The 19336-nt window shown below is 50.0% G+C and overlaps 1 protein-coding gene across 4 annotated transcripts in view; it reads right to left on the bottom strand.

Moving 5' to 3' along the window:
- OLFML2B (olfactomedin like 2B) overlaps window positions 1–19336 on the bottom strand; it is a 49050-nt gene that overhangs the window by 14609 nt on the left and 15105 nt on the right. The window contains exons 4-6 of one of the 4 annotated variants that reach the window (XM_006072662.4): window positions 9913–10089; window positions 3490–3721; window positions 1089–1646 (exon numbers count right to left, since the gene is read on the bottom strand). In XM_006072662.4, coding sequence (XP_006072724.3) covers window positions 1089–1646; window positions 3490–3721; window positions 9913–10089 — 967 coding nt within the window. The remainder of the gene's footprint in view (window positions 1–1088; window positions 1647–3489; window positions 3722–9912; window positions 10090–19336) is intronic. The other 3 variants (XM_025287470.3, XM_006072663.4, XM_006072664.4) reach the window with 3 other exon arrangements.

The raw sequence follows: 19336 nt of genomic DNA, 5'->3' as shown, positions 1-19336 counted from the left end.
CCACCTACGGAAACATACATAGACACACACACACTTTCATGTTTCACTGTTCTCAGAGTCATCTTATGGCCATGGAGCGCCCAGGCACAGAACAGGCTACATTCTCTGTTTCTGGAACACACCCTGTTCATTTAGACCTACCCAGTCAGAATACTTTCCTTTTCCACTTAGCAAACTCCTGTTCATCCTTCAAAACTCAGCTCAAAGGATACCTTCTTAGAAAAGCTTTCCCAGCCTTCTTAGCTGCCAGGAAATCTGCTGCTCCCTCTGTCCCTGCCTCTCCACTCCTCTGTTACATCATTTATCACACGATGCCATGATGTTCCCATGCTTTCTAAGGCCAGGGGCTAATGAGATTTGTTCCCTGGGGCTCACTATTTCCCTGTTCCCTCTTTTAATATTCTGGGATCCCCCCGCCTACACACACATAAGAATCTCTTGTTAGTTCATTGCCTGGTAAACATCCTGCTGAAAACGTGCTGCTGCTGCTGCTGCATCGCTTCAGTCGTGTCCGACTCTGTGCGACCCCATAGACGGCAGCCCACCAGGCTCCCCCATCCCTGGAATTCTCCAGGCAAGAACACTGGAGTGGGTTGCCATTTCCTTCTCCAATGCATGAAAGTGGAAAGTGAAAGTGAAGCCGCTCAGTCGTGTCCGACTCTCAACGACCCCATGGACTGCAGCCTACCAGGCTCCTCTGTCCATGGGATTTTCCAGGCAAGAGTACTGGAGTGGGGTGCCATTGCCTTCTCCAGCTGAAAACGTAGTCATCACTAAATAACCAAATATCCAACACCCATCACAAAGCCTAGTACACCAGCATTTGACAAATGTTTATAAAACTTATTAATGAAGCTGAGATCTTAGCTCCACTAATTTATTTCAGAAAGGAGTTTTCTACTCTTGTCACTGGCACATTTTGAATATAGACCCTAGATGTTAAAACTGATCGTTGCCCAAGGAGTCACTCCGCTTGCCTTTCTTTATGAAGCAGTTGGAGCATCTGACTCCTCCCTCTCCTTTCAAGCTATTTCCAGGCTCAGCCTTTTACTTGAGCAGGAGACCCAAGCCAGGCGGAAGGGACTCACCTATGACGTTCCGTATGTCATCTTCTTCCTCGGGGCTCAGGGTGGGGCCAGGGGGCACGGAGCCCTGCCCTGCAGTAGAATCTTTCCCTGGTGAGTCTGTCCTGACTGGAGGCGGAGGCGGAGGCACTGGGGCTGTGTGCGTCGCCTCCACAAAGGCATCCTCAGGGGCCGCTGACGGAGGAGCTGCGGCTGGCGGTTGCTGGGTGGCTGTGCGGGCCACGGTGGTAGCTGGTACCTGAGTAAAAGGTGTAGGGACTGCCTCCTCCGTGGGATCTGGAGACACTGAGGTCGTCGGGAGCGGTGTTGAGAATTGTTCGACTGAGGCAGAGACTGCAGGGTCAGGGGCGCTGGGCGCTGCGGTGGAGGCGGGCGGCCGGGCGGAGGGCAGGGCTGTGGTCGGAGTGCCGGGGCTGGTGGTGCGGGCATCAGCTGTCACAGCGGCGCTGTGCCCGCTGGCTGCTGGCCTCCGGGTGGCGCTGGTCAGCAGCTGGTTGTGTCTCAGAAGCTGATCTTCAATCAGCAAATCCATTCCGTGTTCACCACTGAAAAATTCGTCTTCTGGGAAACAAACACAGGTGCGTTTGTGACTCAGAAGTCAGCAACATGTGGTATGTGGCAGACTAATGAGGGTTTCTTTCATCAGCATGATACCCTGATTTATTATTTTTTTTATTTTTTTAAATTAATTTTAATTGAGGATAATTACTTTACAATATTGTGATGGTTTTTGCCATACATCATAAACCAGCCATAGGATACTCTGATTCAAAGTGGAGCCCAGGTGGGATTTAGAAGAAGAAGAAGGTGAAAGGAGCACAGACGGACGCATTTCCTGGAGGGTCTCTCTGAACAGTCTGCCTCCACCCACCACCCAGGGACCGCAGCCAAGGGCTACAAAACCTGGGAGGAAGTTAGTCACTCACTCAGAAGTTATCAATGGAGCACATACAACAATGAGCCTTCACGGAGTTTCTGTCTAGTGGTGGAGACGCCAAACATTAGACAGATTGTCTCCTTGAAGGTGTTGTGAGGAAAGGTCTAGTAGGGTGAGGGGAAGGGGGGGATGGGAACCTTGCAGTCATGGATAAAGTGGTCAAGATGAGACTCCGTGGGATGGAGAGAGGAGCAGAGGCTTGAAGGAGTGAGGGAGGTAACCGAGCAGGTGACGGGGAGGAGTATTCTAGGGAGAAGCAGCAGCAGTGCAGAGGCCCTGGGGCCGGAACACATCTGCTGAGGCTGAGGAGCAGTGAGGTGGGCAGAGGTCAGAGGGAACACAGCCAGGTCATGGAGGCCTTGGCTGCTGTGTTTGGACTTCAGTTTTTATCCTGCGTGAAATGGGGGAGTCTCCAGGGTTTTGAGCAGAAAAGGAATACTAAGATGGAGTGTTTTCTTAGGACACAAAGAGGTCTAACCACAAAAGACATAATTGGTCAACTGGATTTTATCTGCTCATCAAAAACATCACTAAAGAACTAAAGGTACAAGCCATGGGCAGAAATAAAATATTAATATCTGCAATACAAAGGATTTGTCCCAGAATATAAAAACCCCACAAATCCATTATTTATTTTGGCCATGTAGAGAGGCTTGTGGGATCTCAGTTCCCCAATAAGGGATTGAACCTGGGCCACAGGAGTGAAATCGCCAAATCCTAATCACTAGACCACCAGGGAACCCCACAAGTCAATAAATTAAAACGTTACACAGTTAGAAATGGGCAAACTGATAATGCCAGCGACTAGGGGAGCAGAATCTACCAGGAGGCAGCTGAGGGGGACCAGATGAGAGGAAGTGGCATAGCAGGGAGAGGGGAAAAGCTAGGCCTCCTGGGGTGCTGGGCAAGGATAGATAGAAGAAAAGGAGGGGCCGGTGGCAGGGAAGAGCCCAGGAAGAGGAAGTGTAGGGGAAACAAGATAAAGATGAGGTGAAAAGGAGTATCTATTTTCTGTGAAAGAGTAAGAAGGAAAGAGATGGAAGGGTAGGTGCTAGAGTCTAGGTCAAGAAGCCCAGGGTCCCTCTAGAAAGAGCAGGCGGGAGAAGCCTCTGTGTGTCTCTGAGTGGGTCACCCCTCCATGCCTCAGTGTGCACATCTGAGAATGGGGAGGGCACAGAGGCCCCTTCCGGCTCAGCCACGCTCCACCCTGTGGTCCTCTGCAAGCCCAGAGAAGGCAAGTGACTTGCCCCCAGGGTGCTCAGCAAGCTGTGAGGAAAGGCAGTAAGAACTCTGGATAATTTGTACCTGCAGGTAAATCTCAGGTAACCCGGCTGGCTCTGCGGGGCCACAGTACTAATCAAACTGCCGAAGGCAGGTGTAGCTCACAGGAAGTGCCCCTCCAGAGTGCAAAGGGTGACTCCCTCCCTGCCCTGCCTCCGGGGGGCTGCCCTGCGGACCCCAACTCACGATGCTCTTCGATGTCATTCTCCTCCTCGGGGTCCTTGGCTTTGTAGTAGGTGATGCCCCGGATTACGGTGGGCCTGGAGGCTGGCCGGCCCCTCAGGTGGACCTGTCTCTGCAGGGGTCGCTGTGGCTTCACCACCTCTGGTGGAGCCAGTGGCCGCGTCTGCAGGAGCTTGATGGATTTGATCTGTTGGGACACAGTTTCTTCCTGAAGAAACCTCTCTTCATACTGCTCCTCAGAGGGGACACAAGGGAAGGTCACAAGAGGCAATGCTGGAGTCAAGGCCATCCTAGTCACAACAGCTAATCCTAAAAGCACTGCCTAAGCCAGGCACTGTTCATCTTGTCGTCAGCCCCATGAGGTATGAACCATTTTTAATCATTCCCATTTACAAATTGGGAAATTGAGGCACAGAGAGGTTATGTAAATCACCCAAGGTCCCAGAGCAGGGAAGTGGTAGAGGCAGGATTTGAACCCAGGCAGTCTGACTCTAGACTCTGACTCTAACCTCCATGCTATACTTTCCAGAGAGAGCAGCTGTCCTCTCAGCTCTGGCCTAGAGATGCTGGGTGCCTCAGATCTCACGCAGTTGTTTGTAGTAAATCTATGTGGTTGGAACATGAAGTGTGTTAGTCACGCAGTCGTGTCTGACTCTTTGTGACCCCATAAACTGTAGCCCACCAGGCTCTTCTCTCCATGGGATCTTCCAGGCAAGATTACTAGAGTGGGTTGCCATTCCCTTTTCCAGGGGATCTTCCCAACCCAGGGATGGAATCTGGGTCTCATTCATTGTAGGCAGATTCCTTACCATCTGAGCCACCAGGGAATCCTGGCACAAGAAGGCTGAGGGCTAAGATGCACAGCTCAGGATAAGGCATGACTGCTTTTACTTGTGCTCTTGGCACAAACTGCCCCAAGCCCTCCCTAATGCATCCAGAATAAAGTCCAAAGTCCTTGACCTGGCACTGAGAACTCAAAGTGACTTGACCCCGCTCAGCCTTCTTCTCTCTTGCTCCACCCCCAGCCTCCCCACCCTTGGTATTCCAGGCACTTGGGTGACTCCTGAACTGTTCGGCTCTCCCAAACTGCTGGGTCTTTGCTCAGATTGTTTTCTCTGTCTGGAAGCCATTCCCTTCCCCCCATATAGCCATTTATTGAAATCTACCCACTTTTCAAGGCCTGGCTAAAATCTCAGGACCCCAAGGAAATACTCCTAAACCTTTTCATTTAGAATTCATCTTTCTTTCCCAATCCTTACTTTGCAGCAGAGACTTCTAAGTGACTATCCAAACACTCTCCTTTTTTCCTAACTTAATGAGAAACTGGTTTTGTGGGAGTTGTCCTGGGACTAAGTTCTGGCTGTTAAAGTAGAAGTAGAAGTTGGTGGGAAGAGCTTTTGGAAAAGTTCCTTAAAACATGGGGCTGACTCAGCTGGAAGGCATCGTTTGCACTTTTCCTCATTTCTCTGGCCAGGGGAATGTGGGCAGGATGGCTGGAGCTGAGCAGTCATCTTGTGACCATGAGGGGATTTTGAAGATGGACATCACTAATGACATCTCGCAGCTAACTGTACCAGCCCTGGGCCACCTGCCTCCATGACTCTTTTACAACAGAACAACAAACCCCTATGTTGTTTAATGCACAATATTTTGGTCTCTTACTCAAAGCTGAACACAACTCCTAATGGATAAAACTCTATACTATTACAACACCTCTCCCATCCTGCCTTCCACAGGAATTTCTTAAGAACGTTGTCTCTGTAAACTATGAGCAATTGGAAGAGCAGAGACAATCTCTTGTCCGTCTCTGATTCCCCTGGATATATGTACCTTAATATTTGTTAAACTGAATTTCTGAATCATAACAAATCCCAAAGACTGTCAACCCTTGTGACTGCCACTGGGATTTTTGTCAAATCAAATGATGCTTTACAGTAGGTAGCCTATGATGGGCATCATGATGGTATCAAAAAAAGGCCTCTGCGATGGTTATGGCCACACAGAAGGACCATCCTGTCGTTCATCCTGGGGACTGACCTCTTGTGTCCACAGTGTGGCAGAGTCCCGGGGCCCTGCCTTGGTCCATCCAGTCATATTCCCTCACCCAGGCCCATTTTTGAAAACAAAGGGGCTTGGGCACAGGGCTGTGCTCCCGAGCAGAGCTACCAGACAGGCCAGTGGCTCCATCGGTAAAGCAAGCGCGGACCACGGGAGGCGTGGCCCTCCTCTGCTCTCATGAGGACTTTGAATGGCTGAATTATGAAGAGGTCACTCCCTGTAGTCACCTAAGCCCTGAAAGCTCCTCTTCTCGCCAGGAGGAGGTGGGTGAGCTCCCTTAAATCCTCGGTGAAATGTGCCCAGAGAGCAGAGCCCACTTGGAAACAAAACCTCTGTCCCTTTGATGCTCAGTCCTGAGAGGCAGAGCAGGACCTTTGAGCTCCCTGAACGTCAGCTGTCAGGGACCCAGCTGTCATGACCAACTCTTTCACTCTGACTGCTGCTGCTTCTGCTAAATTGCTTCAGTCGTGTCCAACTCTGTGCAACCCCATAGACGGCAGCCCACCACGTTCCCCCGTCCCTGGGATTCTCCAGGCAAGAACACTGGAGTGGGTTTCACTCTGCCTAGGAAGAAGCAAATCAGATTCTTGTTCTGACCGTTAAAATCTGGCCTGGAGAAAACCTGGAGTCCTCATTCCCCACCACACCCCGGGTCTGTACTGGTTTTCCCGTGACAGAAGACTTTATCCAGATGGCACTGCAGACAGGGAAGCTCCTAAACATGTGTTCTTCACTCCCCCATGCTGACCCACTCCTGGAAAACAGAGGACACTTTCCAGCAGCCTCCCCTTGCTGTGGCCAGAGAGCTGCCTGGAAGAAGCAGGCAGACGTATGCCCTGGGCAGCCCTCACTGCCGCTAACTGCCCCTGCCCCACTTCCCATGGTTTGCTGGGGAGGTGACCGCCACCAGAAGTCGGGGAATACTTGGCTGGTGGTCGTGGCATTTTACTGAGCGTCTGTTATGGGCAGACATGTCCCTTCATATTCCTTTTAACCCTTAAAACAATGAGGCAAGATAGATACTATTATCCACATTTTACAGAGGAATAAAGAGAGGTTCCGAGTCATTTAGCAATCTGGTTGAAGGTTAATCAATTAAGTGAGAGAGCACTTATTAAGTCATGTATGTGCATGCTAAGGCACTTCAGTCATGTCTGACTCTGCAACCCTATTGGACTGTAGCCCTCCTGGCTCCTCTGTCCATGGGATTCTCCAGGCAAGAATACTGGAGTGGGTTGCCACTTCCTTCTCCTTATTAAGTCATAAGGCTGTTAAATAACCCAGGGCTGCTTGCCTTCAGAGCCTGTGATCCACCTTGATATAGCTACACTGTGCTCAGCTGTCACCCCAGGACTAACTCATCTGCCATCCAAAAAGTCCTCAGGGCCGTGGTCTGGCTGGTGTCCAGAAGACTTGGGGATTCCTCATTTCCCATAGAAAAGAGCTGCCTGGGAGGCTGACAAGAGGCCCCAGCCCTCAACTCAGACGCCACAGGCCATCTAATTGCCAGACCTTGGTTTCCCTCTGCATTGCAAAAGCAAGTTGTCATTTCTTCGTGGCAAACCCCAGGAACTGTCTTTAATTCCAGACTTTTAGGGATGAGCGGGAACTGCAGTTCTCGCTCCCAGCCAAGGAGATGGAGCAAGACCATGGACAGCCTCTGCCAGAGAACATATAATTTCCTTGGATTCGCTGGCGACAGGCTGCACGGGGCGGCAGCAGCCCCCGAGTTTTTGTTTCTTCTCTCTGTTAAATTGTTGTATGACTTCAACTCCTGGTGTCTCCATGTTCCCAATCCCACCCTGACCTCTCCACCCAGCCCCCAGAGCCCCCTGCCAACCCTCCAGGCATGGACCTTCTTGGAAAGACGCCTCCAACAAAGTGCCATTCACCATTCCAAAAAACCCTGACATAATCCATAAGAACCTTGAAAATAACAACCAAACCCAGACACCCCTCTTTACCCCCTTTTCAACACGGGGTTCACTAAAGAGATAGGAAAAGGGAGAGGAAGATTCTCGCCTCGTCTCCTTCACCTCGCCCCCCTTTCTGGTCCTGCCTGGTCCTGGCTACCCCCACCACTACCCTGGTTTGGGTGGATTGTGCTAACGTCAGCAGTGTGTGAATGGGGATTTCAGGAGGGAGCAGGGTTTGCTGAGCAAGGAGAAAAAGAGTTTGGTGTGTTTGATTTGGTTTGCTGTTTACCCTCAGGAAATCTGAGCTGGGATCCTGAACATACCACATTATGTGTCATCAAGACAACTGATGGAATTCTCAAGCTCAGTCGACTGGGAAATTGGAGCCAGAGAGGACTGAAGTCAGGGAGCGCCTGATTCCACTGAGCGGCTGGACCGGCAGATGATGCCACACAGGCGGTGACAGGAGCCGCTGGGCCCCAGGTCTGATGAACCCAGGGTGCCTCCAATTCCCTTTAAAGTGCACATGTCCTCTGGCTCTTTGGTTTACAAGTTCAGACTTGCTCAGGGGTGACCCACCAAGCAGACTAAACATACGCTCAGTCACTGGCATGTCGAGAACACCCAAAAATGAGAATAAAAATACTTTTTGAAGATATATGATATTTCCAAAAAACCATCAATGGAGTCATCGTGGGCTAAGCCAGAAAATTACTTGCCTTGCTTGTACTTATTTTCTGGTTTGGAAATGGGTTTATTTCAAGTTACAAATTGGGCAGAGTGTAGGCACCAGACTCTCTTCAGGGCCTCTTGTCTCCAAAGTCCTAATCTGCCTGCTCTTCTGCCTTTAAAACACATGCTCAAGGTTCCCCAAACCCACAGCTGCTGCCTGCTTGGCACCACTTGGGGAATTTCTTTGCTCAAGAGTTCCAAGCCCGCAGGCCTAACCTTACTTCCTCTCTTACCCTGATTCCTAACAACCCAGGCAACAAATCCTTTGCAGCAACACTTCCCAGCCCTTTTCAATGTCACAGCACATAGAGCCACAAGTTCAGGGCTTTGCTGTCATTGTCCCAGACCCTCTCAACCCACACTCTGCCCACCTGCCCCAGGCTGAGGGGATCCCGCGATGGGTCACCTGAAATCCACGCTCTGCTGTCCACCACCAACCCGTGGCCCAGTAAAAGTAAGCAAGACCTTTCTTAGCTGTCTCTATTCCATGTTTGCCAGGGACCCCTTTTATAACACTTTATCCAGACCTGCCTTGCTGAGAGCATCCACACTCTGCAAGTCCTGCTGCCAGAATTTAACTGTTTCCTCTTCTATTCTTTTAGGGTTAGCTCCTGTTTCACAGGCAGCAATTTAGGAGATAACACATAAATAATAATATATATATAACTATTGGCACATAAATATAACTTGGTTGCTGCTGCTGCTGCTAAGTCACTTCAGTCGTGTCCGACTCTGTGCGACCCCATGGACTGCAGCCTACCAGGCTTCTCCGTCCATGGGATTCTCCAGGCAAGAACACTGGAGTGGGTTGCCATTTCCTTCTCCAATGCATGAAAGTGGAAAGTGAAAGTGAAGTCACTCAGTCGTGTCCGACTCCTAGCGACCCTATGGACTGCAGCCTACCAGGCTCCTCTGTCCATGGGATTTTCCGGGCAACAGTACTGGAGTGGGATGCCATTGCCTTCTCCCATATAACTTGGTAAGCAGAGACAAAAGAAACAGGTATCAGATGGGGAAGTATTTTTAAGCAAGTAGGCCCTCTGGCATCACCCAAATCACATTAGGTAGTGTTTCATTTCATCGCACCAACCCAGACACTGCTGAGTGGGCAGAGACAGAGATCTGAGACCCCTGTTGCCACTTTCCGGCTGAGCCATGGGGAACGTGAGCGTTCCTGGACCTGCTTCCTCTTCTGCAAAGTGAGGGTACTGATGTCGGCCTCGGGCTGCCTTCCAGAGCTGGGGTGAGGGCCGTACGGTGTGATGGATGATGGAAGTACTCACAGAGTCCCTTACAAATGGGGAGGACCACACAGCTGACTGCTTCCAAACTGGGACTCTTCTAGAGTGACAGAAGGAGTCATTAGCGATCATGCCAAGACAGCAGGAGTAAACTAGGATGGTCCCAGACAAGCCACCTAACTTGTAAATGCAAGGGATGCTCAAAATGGCAGGATGAAGTATAATACAAAGAAGAGGCCTGGTACCCAGGAGACCCAGATCTGGGTCCTGGCTTCAACCCTGGCTGAACCTCTTGGGGCTTCAGTGTTAAGTGTGATGGGGTCCACTTCTGCCCCGTCAGACTGATGGGATGGTTGAGTAGATGGAATGAGACCATGCCCGTGGGAGGCTGGAGCCCGAAGGCTCCATGCACCTGCGAGGGGGTGGGCGTACACTTTCCGGAGGGCTGTGGTCGGAGCCCCCGGGGGCCGGGGCTGTACCTCGGGGTGGGTGTAGGCTGCAGCCGCGTCCCTCTGCAGGGCCGAGCGGATGTCTGGAATGCTGTCCAGGATGTTATTGGAGCAGTTCTCTTTGCCTCGCTTGTTCATCTCAGTTCGAATTTCTTCCACGTCCTCTCTGATCTGCTCATTTTCCTTGGTGAGGTTTTTAGATATTTCCTAGCAAGAGAGAAAATTTTTAAAAGGGAGTCGTTTAAAGTGCTCTGAAGACAAGCAGGAGGGAGCTGGCAGCCATCACCTGCTCGGAGCCCAGAGACTCAACAGGCAGGTTGAGAAACCAACCAGAAACCACAGGGACCCTCAGGAGTGTCCAGCCCTGTGCTGAGGACTGGCGCTTGGACTCAGGTGGCATCTCCAGGGCAGCTTGGCTCCAGTGTGTCCACGACTGGAAATGCTTCCCAGTACCACCACGGCTTTCCTAATAATAATACTGTCGTGTCCCCAAGCTACTGGGACACCTGCTATTTTTCCATCCTGTGCACACAGTATGCTCGTACCAGTGATGAGTAACATTACAGAAAAATTCCATTTGCTTGCATCCCCCCACATGTGAACCAATGGCTCAGTTAATGAAAGAGGGATTTTCTAGGCAATTTTAAAAGAGGTGGTCAAAGAAATCTACCTAATCTGCTTTTCTAATAAGCATAAACTATTCTTTTGAGCACTTTTTAAAAATCTTTTTTTAATTGAATTCTAGTTGATTTACAATATTGTATTAGTTTCAGGTATACAGCAAAGTGATTCAGTTATACATACACATTTTTTCAGATTATTTTCCATTATAGGTTATTACAAGACATTGAATAGAGTTCCCTGTGCTGTGCAGTAAATCCTTACTGCTTATCTATTTCATGTATAGGAGTTTGTGTCTGTTAATCCCGTATTCCTAATTTATCTCCTCTGCCTCTCCCCTTGGGTAAACATAAGTTTGTTTAATATGTCTGGGAATCTGTTTCTGTTTTTTATATAGATTCCTTTGTATTGTTTTTTAGATTCTACATATAAGTGATTTCATGTCATACTTGTTTTTGTCTGACTTGGTTTGATATTCTCCAGATGCATCTATGTTGCTGCAAATGGCAACATTTCGGCCTTTAAAAATATTTACGTGTTTATTTTTGGCTGCGCTGGGTTTCGTTGCCGTGGGTGGGCTTTCTCTAGCTGCAGCGAGAGGGGCTTCTCTAGTTTGTGGTGCGCGAGCTTGTCCTGCAGTGGCTTCTCCTGTTGCAGAGCCCGGGCTCCGGGCACATGGCTTCAGTAGTGTGGCGCTCAGGCTTGGTTGCCTTGCAGCATGTGGGGTCTTCCCAGACCAGGGATCAAACCCGTGACCTAGCATCGGCGGCTATATTCTTAACCACTGGACCCCCAGGGACACCCCTTCACCCTTTTTTTATGGCTCCCCTGCATTTAAAAAGCATTATTTACATAGGAAATTGAGAGGCTGGCTTTAAACTTTCCTAATCACACATAAAATGTTTCCCTAAATGACCCCTACTTGGCGAATTACCCATGTTCCAGATGTACTTCATACCAGAAAGGACCAAAGTTACATTTCTATCAACCAATACTGGTAAGCACCTCCTGTGTGTCTAGGGTACAGTATGGCAGAAAGAAATCCTCTAATTCCTCTGGTGTTCCTGTCCTGGGATGGGAGGTGGGGGTGGGTTCCGTGGGGGACAACTGCAGTGGGGAAGACAGGCTCCCCACTGCAGGAAAAAGATGACCAACCACGTCAGGTTCTGCAAATGCCCCACAGGCGTTCAAAGGGAGGGGTGGCGAGAGGCATCAGAGGCAGCATCCTGGAGAAGGTGAGGCTGAATGGGATTTGAATCGTGGGCAGCTGTCAACAGACTTAGAGGTACCCTTTCATCTCTAGCTATTTTTAGAGACGTTTACTGCACTGAGATCTAATATTGTCCAGCATTGGCTCCCATTCCACAGTTTCCATGAGCATCTGAATTTTTAGATGTGACGTTCTCCTTTGGGTCCTGTTTATGAGGGTGATAGAGGAAGTAACCATGTAAACACAGAGGACGTATACACTTTCCCTCTTTCTTTGACAGACAGATACAAGATGTGCAAAAGCTCAGACACCGCCAGGCAGTGTGCAGTCTGGTAAGATGCCGCTGTTGGCCTAGATGCCACGGTGGCTCAGAGCTAGGGGGCGTAGAGGCAGGCTGTGACGCCCAGACACTGTGGCTCCAGTGGCTGTACGTGGGCCGCCCAGCGGAGCCCACGAGGTGCTTGTTAAAACTAACCAGGCTCCAGACCACTGGCCATGCCATCTTACAGCATTTCAGCGCACGCCAAATCCTGAGCGCTGGAAAGGCTCAATGTGTTCTGTGGGGCTGACGCCAAGTCGGCCTCCCTAAATATCACAGAACTAAGTGTGGGAGCGAAAGCCCTTGAGAGGAGGTTGTTTCAAGAGTGCCCGGAATGAGCGGTTTTACTGGACGTGTATCGTTCCTGATAAGTGTTATCAGGGTCAGTCAAATGCAGCGGTTAAGAGCACGGATTCTGGAGGAAACCTTTCAGTTTACATTTCAATGGTACTACTGCTAGACCTGTTATCTTGGGCAAATTACTTAAGCTCCCTGTGCTTCATTTGTCCATGTGTAAAACGGGGTTAACACTAGCACTCTCCCTGTGGGTTGTAATGAAGAATGAGTTAACGTATGTGGAAATGCATGGACATACTAAGTGGCTGTTATTTTTCATAGAATGTTACTGTCATGGTCTATGCACAGATTGGAAAAAAATTTCCAGACATGAGGCAGAATGAAGGGAGAATAAAGCTTATTAGAGTGGGAGATGCTCTTGGAACAGAGGCTGGCTCCAGGAAGAGCCCATCCCTTTCTTGGGCTGGTAGCCAATTTTTATAGCCTCAAGACAGAAGATTCCTACTGGAAGGGTGGCATTAGGTGATTGGTTAAGATGCTATAGGGTAGGTAATAGGGTGGGAGTTTTACCTACTATGGGGCCAGACAACTGGCTGGCTTAAATTCGGAGGCTCATGGCAACAGTTGCTATGCGACTTGGTCAGTTCCAGAGATTTTTGTCCTGTAACAAAACAGGTCCAGTGGTTAAGACGTCGCCTTCCAATGCAGGGGGCGCAAGTTTGATCCTTGGTCAGGGAGCTAAGATTCCACATGATCTCGCATGCCTCCTGGCTAAAAAAAAAACAAAAAAAAAAAAACAAAAACAAAACAGAGGGCTCCACACCTGTGACCTGGTCTAGGGTTCCACAGTTGCTACTCAAAGAGACCAACAACACAGCATCACTCCATCACTCAGGACCTTGTTAGAAATACGGACACTCTGTTCTTACTGTAGGATTTGGGAGAAAGGTAGATAGTGATGGGAAGCTTTACATAATCTAAAGTGTGTGTGTGTGCATTTATTGAAATACATTTGCTTAAAGCACAAAGATTTGGGGAGACTAACCTGAGCAAGAGTCCCTGAAAAATTGTTTGATTAAAAAAAAAAGAAAGAAAGAAAGAAATGCAGAAGCTCCGACTTGACCAGACCTGCTGAATTAGAATCTGAATTTTAACAAGATCCCCAGGCAGTCTGCATACACACTGAAGTTTGAGAAGCACTGCCTTAAATATAGGGAGCTTGGGATATAGCTGATGGAAAGAGGGCCCAAATGTGTCAGAAAGGCTATTTTACAGGAGCCAGGTTCTTCCCGGGGCTGACAGGAGAAGTTCCTGGTGCCTTCATGGGATTCAAGCATTTCTGATCATCCACAGGCACCTGCAATGAGCAGCACCCATGCATCTTCTGTAATTCTCACATCCTGTGATGTGGAGTGAAGCCCCAGAAGGTTCAGGGTTCGATACACTACTCCTTCATTAATGCACTCCTGTGTTCAGTCCTGGGCACGGAGGGTAAGCCAGAGCAAGGATCCTGCTCTGATGAAGACCACCTTCCGTGAGGGGAAGTAAGCAATAAATAAGAAATCAACAAGAAACCATCAATTAGTAAAAAGTGCAATGAAAAAAGCAAGTTGGGGTGATGTGACAGAGGCTGGTTCTGACTCATGGGGAAGGTCAGTGACATAACTCTAAGGGACTGAAACGTGTCCACCTCTGCTGCCCAGCCATGGCCCCAGGACCCCAGACCCAGTGGTGTGGCCTAAGTAGCTGTATTAGCAAAACAAGAGCTCATGCAATTCCTGAATGCCTGGACAGAGTCGGCACTGACCCTCACACTCGCTGTGAGGCAAAGGGAAAATCCCATGGAATTAGCCCCTGCCCTCTAGACCTTGGGTTTTCTAGGCCCCTGGAAGGCCCCGTTCTCACTGATTTAGAAATGCCCAAGCCACTTTCTGGTTTAGTGAGGCACCATTATTCTCGGTTTCCACAGAGGAGAGTTTGAGACAGGCCTGGCCCTGAGACCCCAGAGAAGCAATATTTTTTATTTCCCTCCTGGGAACAGCAAAGCCCACCAGCTGCCTGAATAAACAGCAGGCTGGCGGTAGCCTCACCCCATCAGGCTGCTGGGCCAAGCCAGCTGGGGTCCCCCAGGGCTGCAGCAGCAGATGCCCCTCCTTAGCCAACCTCCCTGACTCAGGCACCTCTCCCCCAGGGATGCTGGCCTTGCAGGGCTCCCCACTGCTCCCTGGGGTTCTGCCTTCCTCATATCAAGGCTCTTTTGCAGGGTATGTCTCAGGAGGCACCAGGGATGCTGCCTACCCAGGACACTCTCCATCCTGCCCTGGGGGAAGGCTGAACCCCATGACCTCATGCCTCTGGCTCTTCCCCTCTGGGACAGCTGTGACTACGACATTTATGGTGTGTGCAACTTGGCTTGGGCATAGCACTGGCAATGAGGGAGAGAGAGCAGGAAGGGTGCCCGTCTTGCGGGGTGAACACATCCCATCGTCCCTGCCAAGGGTCCTGGTGCTGTGAGGAGGGAAAGGAAGAGGGAAGAAGAGTAGGTAAGAGAGAGGGCTGGCACAGAAGGCAGGACACAGCCAGACAGGACAACTGAAGTTCTGGGAGCTGGGTCACAGGACTCGGGCCAAAGAGCCGAGAGGTGTTCCCAGGAGGGCCACGTGCTGGGGCAGGCAGTAGGGCATCGAGGGCGCCTTCTAAGAGCAAGCCCGCCTTGCCAGATGGGACAGGTGTCCTGCTCTGACCACAGCCAGATGCACAGGTGGCCGAGAGGGGGAAGTGTGCAAACTAGGCAGGTCCCACAGGAAAGGGGAACTACGTATAGGTTTCCCTGGCATTGGGGGTACCCCTGACAGCCAGCCCTGGGCAGCACAGCTGGTCAGAGGGCAGCTTGAAGGAGCCATGGAAGGCCAACACAACCAGTCGTGCACGCTGGGGCAATGGAGGTGGATGGAAGGGCTGTTCCATGGGTTCAGACGTGTCCTGACTTTGTCCAGCTGTGGGACAAGCATGTGCACGCCTGGGTGAGAGTATGGGGCAGCTTCAGCCAAAAGCGTTGGGACCCGAGGGAAAGACAACCAGGGTCAAGGCTCCATCAGTTCTCTGTGGTCTTGCTCTCCCGCCCAGAAGCAGGTATGAGGGACGGTGGGCAAAGTGCAGGCTCTGGAGACCAGGAATGAAACGCATACCGCAGTCACTACCTGGTTTTATGTAACCACATAAGGCGAGGGATGGGACCTCTCCAGGCCCCAGGTAGCGGAGGTCGGAATAATGATGTCTGCCTCCCAGGCTTGGTTTGGAGAATGAATGAAGAGGCACATGTAGCTCAATGCCAGGCACGAAACAGGACTTGGACATGTGGAGCTGAAGGTAGGGTGGGATGGACTCTCGGGATCTTGGTAGCAGACATGCAGGTAGAAAGGGGAAGGGAGCTAAGGCGTCCTGTGGCTGGGACAGGGAGGAAGGTGAGGATTCAAGGCTGGTGGGATGTGAAGGACTCCTGTAGAAGGAGACCATGCGAGATTGCAGCTGGGCCAAAGCACGGTCCCGACTCGTGCAGCAGGCACGTCCAGCCCCAACCTGAGATGCAGGCCTCCGGTGCAGATGGCAAGCTTGAGGGTGAAGGGAGCAGGGTGCTTGTGGGAGGGAAGTGAGACAGTGTTGGGGGCGGGGGTCACTGGACCTGGTGGCAGGGCTCAGAGTTCTCGTCAACTCACCCTGCCGCACCTCCTCAGAGGCCTCCAGGACATGACTAGGACCAGGGTGCCTGGGACAGCCACCCCTGAAGACAGCTGTCTGCAGCCCCTGGAGGAGAGCTGCAGGGGGAGAGCAGCTAGAAGCAGCCGGTGCTCCAGCTGACGGGACAGCCGGGGCGCCACACAATCCCTGACCGCAGCTGGTGGAGACGCTAGCAGGCCCGTGCTGCAGGGGTGGCCGGCTGACGTGTTCCATCACTCCCGCAACCAAACAGCTGCTGACCATTTGGTCCACACCCCGTGTGGGGCTAAAATCCAGCAAACAAAAATAACTTAGACCCAGGTTGTCCTCAAGACGTTCAGAGCCTGGAAGATAGTCAAACACATAAAAAGCAAGAAGTTCCAGGCCTCTGATGACCAATGCTGTAAGTAGAGCCATGCACTGCTTACATCATGGCAGCTCCAAGCTATTCCTAGGCCAGTGGATGAAGGACAGATGCTCACACTGTAAACCCCTTTAGCCAAGAAGAAAACCTTTCATGCCACGGTGACAAATTAGATTTGAAGTGTAGACAACCCCAGGAGAGATAATATATTGACCTGAGCCCTTACTAAGATGTGAATTAACATTGGAACTGAAATATATCTTAGAAATCTTATCTCCAATCCTTTCCCCTTTCACAGATGAGGACACTCTGGTCAGGCAGGGTGAGTGACACTCCTTTCCAGGCCACACTGGAGTGAGGAGGACAGTGAAAAGATTTACAGCAAACCCTTCTGTGAACGATAGGAAGGGTGCACTTGGTGTCTCGATGTGAGTGGAGGGAAGGCAGAAAGGAGAGGCTTGGAAAGAGACAGCTCCCCTGACTCATGGCCTGGTCTGCACAGACAAAAGTTACATTTCCCCATTAGTTGGTAAAGAGATGTATCCCCCAGTGTCAGGAACGATCTTTTGATCTTGCCTTCCAGACCAGAAACACAAAGGCCACCAAATCCTTACGTCTGGGGGAGAAGCCCTCAGCAATGCTTATGCCAACACATTCTGGGGAGAGGGCCAGCTCTGGGTCTGGTAAATCCACTGTAGATTTTAAATCTCACTTGGATGCAACATTATCAGGAGAAAAGCCTTCAGATGACACACAAGGTTCCACAGTGCCATCTGTATTCATGGATGGGGTTTGCAAACTCCAGCAGGCAGGTGCGAGGGAAAGAGCCACACACATACACTTGGGCAACAGAAATCACACTTTGGAAAGCTTGTAGGCATGCATCTATTTTAAGACCCTGGGCTACGCACCCACACATATGCAAGAGCACATGTGTAAACAGTCGCCTCCAAGTAATTATAAATGTTGACAGGTGTCCTGCAGCTAAGTGGGGGTGGGGCATTTCTTCACCAAGTTTTGCAGTTTTTATGGGCATGACTTAATTCAATGAAAGCCTTGAAGCTAGAATAAATTATTTTAATGAGCTGTCCCTCTGTTTGTCTTTTTCTTTACTTCGAGAATAAATCTACTCCTGGAAGCGGTAGGTGGTACCACAGCTGTACCCTTGCGTCTTGTCCCTCTACCGTCAGAAGGCACTCTTAGGCCTGTGCAGCCTACAGGTCTTTGTATCTCTGAGTGCACTTAGAGCAAAAGTCTGGGCTGAATCTGTGCCCTTGAGTGAAAAGAGTCATGCAATGAATAGGTTCTGCCTTTGCCTTTGGAGGCTACAGATTTTCCTTCTAGACTTCTAATTCCTATCTCTCCTGGCACCTATACTCTGCGCCTGTGCTGTGCTTAGTCACTCAGCCATGTCCGACTCTTTGCGACGCTATGGACTGTAGCCTGCCAGGTTCCTCTGTCCATGGGCTTCTCCGGGCAATAATATTGGAGTGGGTTGCCATTCCCTTCTCCAGGGGCTCTTCCCACCCAGGGATTGAACCCACATCTCTCACGTCTTATGCGTTGGCAGGTGAGTTCTTTACCATTAGTGCCACCTGGGAATCCCATTTTGTGCCCGATGCTGCTGCTACTAAGTCGCTCAGTCATGTCTGACTCTTAGTGACCCCATGGACTGGAGCCCACCAGGGTCCTCCGTCCATGGGATTTTCCAGGCAAGAGTACTGGAGTGGGGTGCCATCGCCTTCTCCATATTTGTGCCTACACCCACCTCAACTCCAATACATACCGCTACTTCATGCATCCCCTTCCCATTCCCAGCCATTTTCAAAAAAGGGTCAGTCTGGATCTACCACACTGAAGGTTCTTGGACCATTGACCACCTTAGATGTTCCTTTTTCTTGGACCAGTTCTAGAGGAATGCCCATGCGGTTTCAGGCCTCCACTACGTGAATAGGAAAGATGTTTTGAAGCGTAAGTTTTTGAAACACAATGAAATGGTTATACTAAGATACATGCTCCAAATTTATAAAAATTAGAAAGTCTGTCAATACCAACTTTCGGTAAAAATGGGTATGGAGTATTCACAGCCTGCTAGAGGTGCCACTGGGGAGAACAGTATGGCAATAAAGTTGTCCCTTGGTATCTGCAGGAAATTAGTTCTAGGACCCCCGAGAACAGATAAGAGAATCCATTCAAGTCCTTTATACAAAATGGTGTTGTTCAGTCGCTCAGCTGCATCAGACTCTTCTTGACCCCATGGACTGAAGCACACAAGGCTTCTCTGTCCTTCACTATCTCCTGGAGTTTGCTCAAACTCTTGTCAATTGAGTTTATGATGCCATCCAACCATCTCACCCTGTCACCCCCTTTTCCTCCTGCCCGCAATCTTTCCCAGCATCCCAGGGTCTTTTCCATCAGCTCTGCATCAGGTGGATCATAAATATTCCCCCCCAAAATTCCAGAAAGCTCCAAAAAACAAACATTGAGTTTGCCACATATTGACATAACATTTACATTGTATTAGGTATTGTGAGTAATCTAGAGATGAGTTAAAGTATATGGTAAGATGTCTGTGAGTTTTATGCAAATACTACACCATTTTATTCATTGGAAGGACAGATGCTGAAGCTCCAATATTTTGGCCACGGTGCGTTGAATCTACTGATGCAAAACATGTGGACGCGAAAGGCCAATCGTACCCCTTAAAACTGGGGATAAGCATAACAGCCCAGTAGTCTCATTCCCACTTACGCATCATAAAGAAACGTATGCGTGTGTGGGATGGGCTTTTAGACGGGTGCTCCTGGGGCTACTATGAATCACAAAACTAAAAATAACACCCATATTCACCACCAGTAGGCAAGATCAGCAAATTGTGGTATAATCTCACACTACAATACTACACAGGAATAAAACTGAATGAACT

This window comes from Bubalus bubalis, chromosome 6, assembly GCF_019923935.1.
Source record: "Bubalus bubalis isolate 160015118507 breed Murrah chromosome 6, NDDB_SH_1, whole genome shotgun sequence".
Taxonomy (NCBI): Eukaryota; Metazoa; Chordata; class Mammalia; order Artiodactyla; family Bovidae; genus Bubalus; species Bubalus bubalis.
The sequence above is the reverse complement of the archived record's forward strand: the minus strand, read 5'-3'. Positions and strand labels throughout refer to the sequence as shown.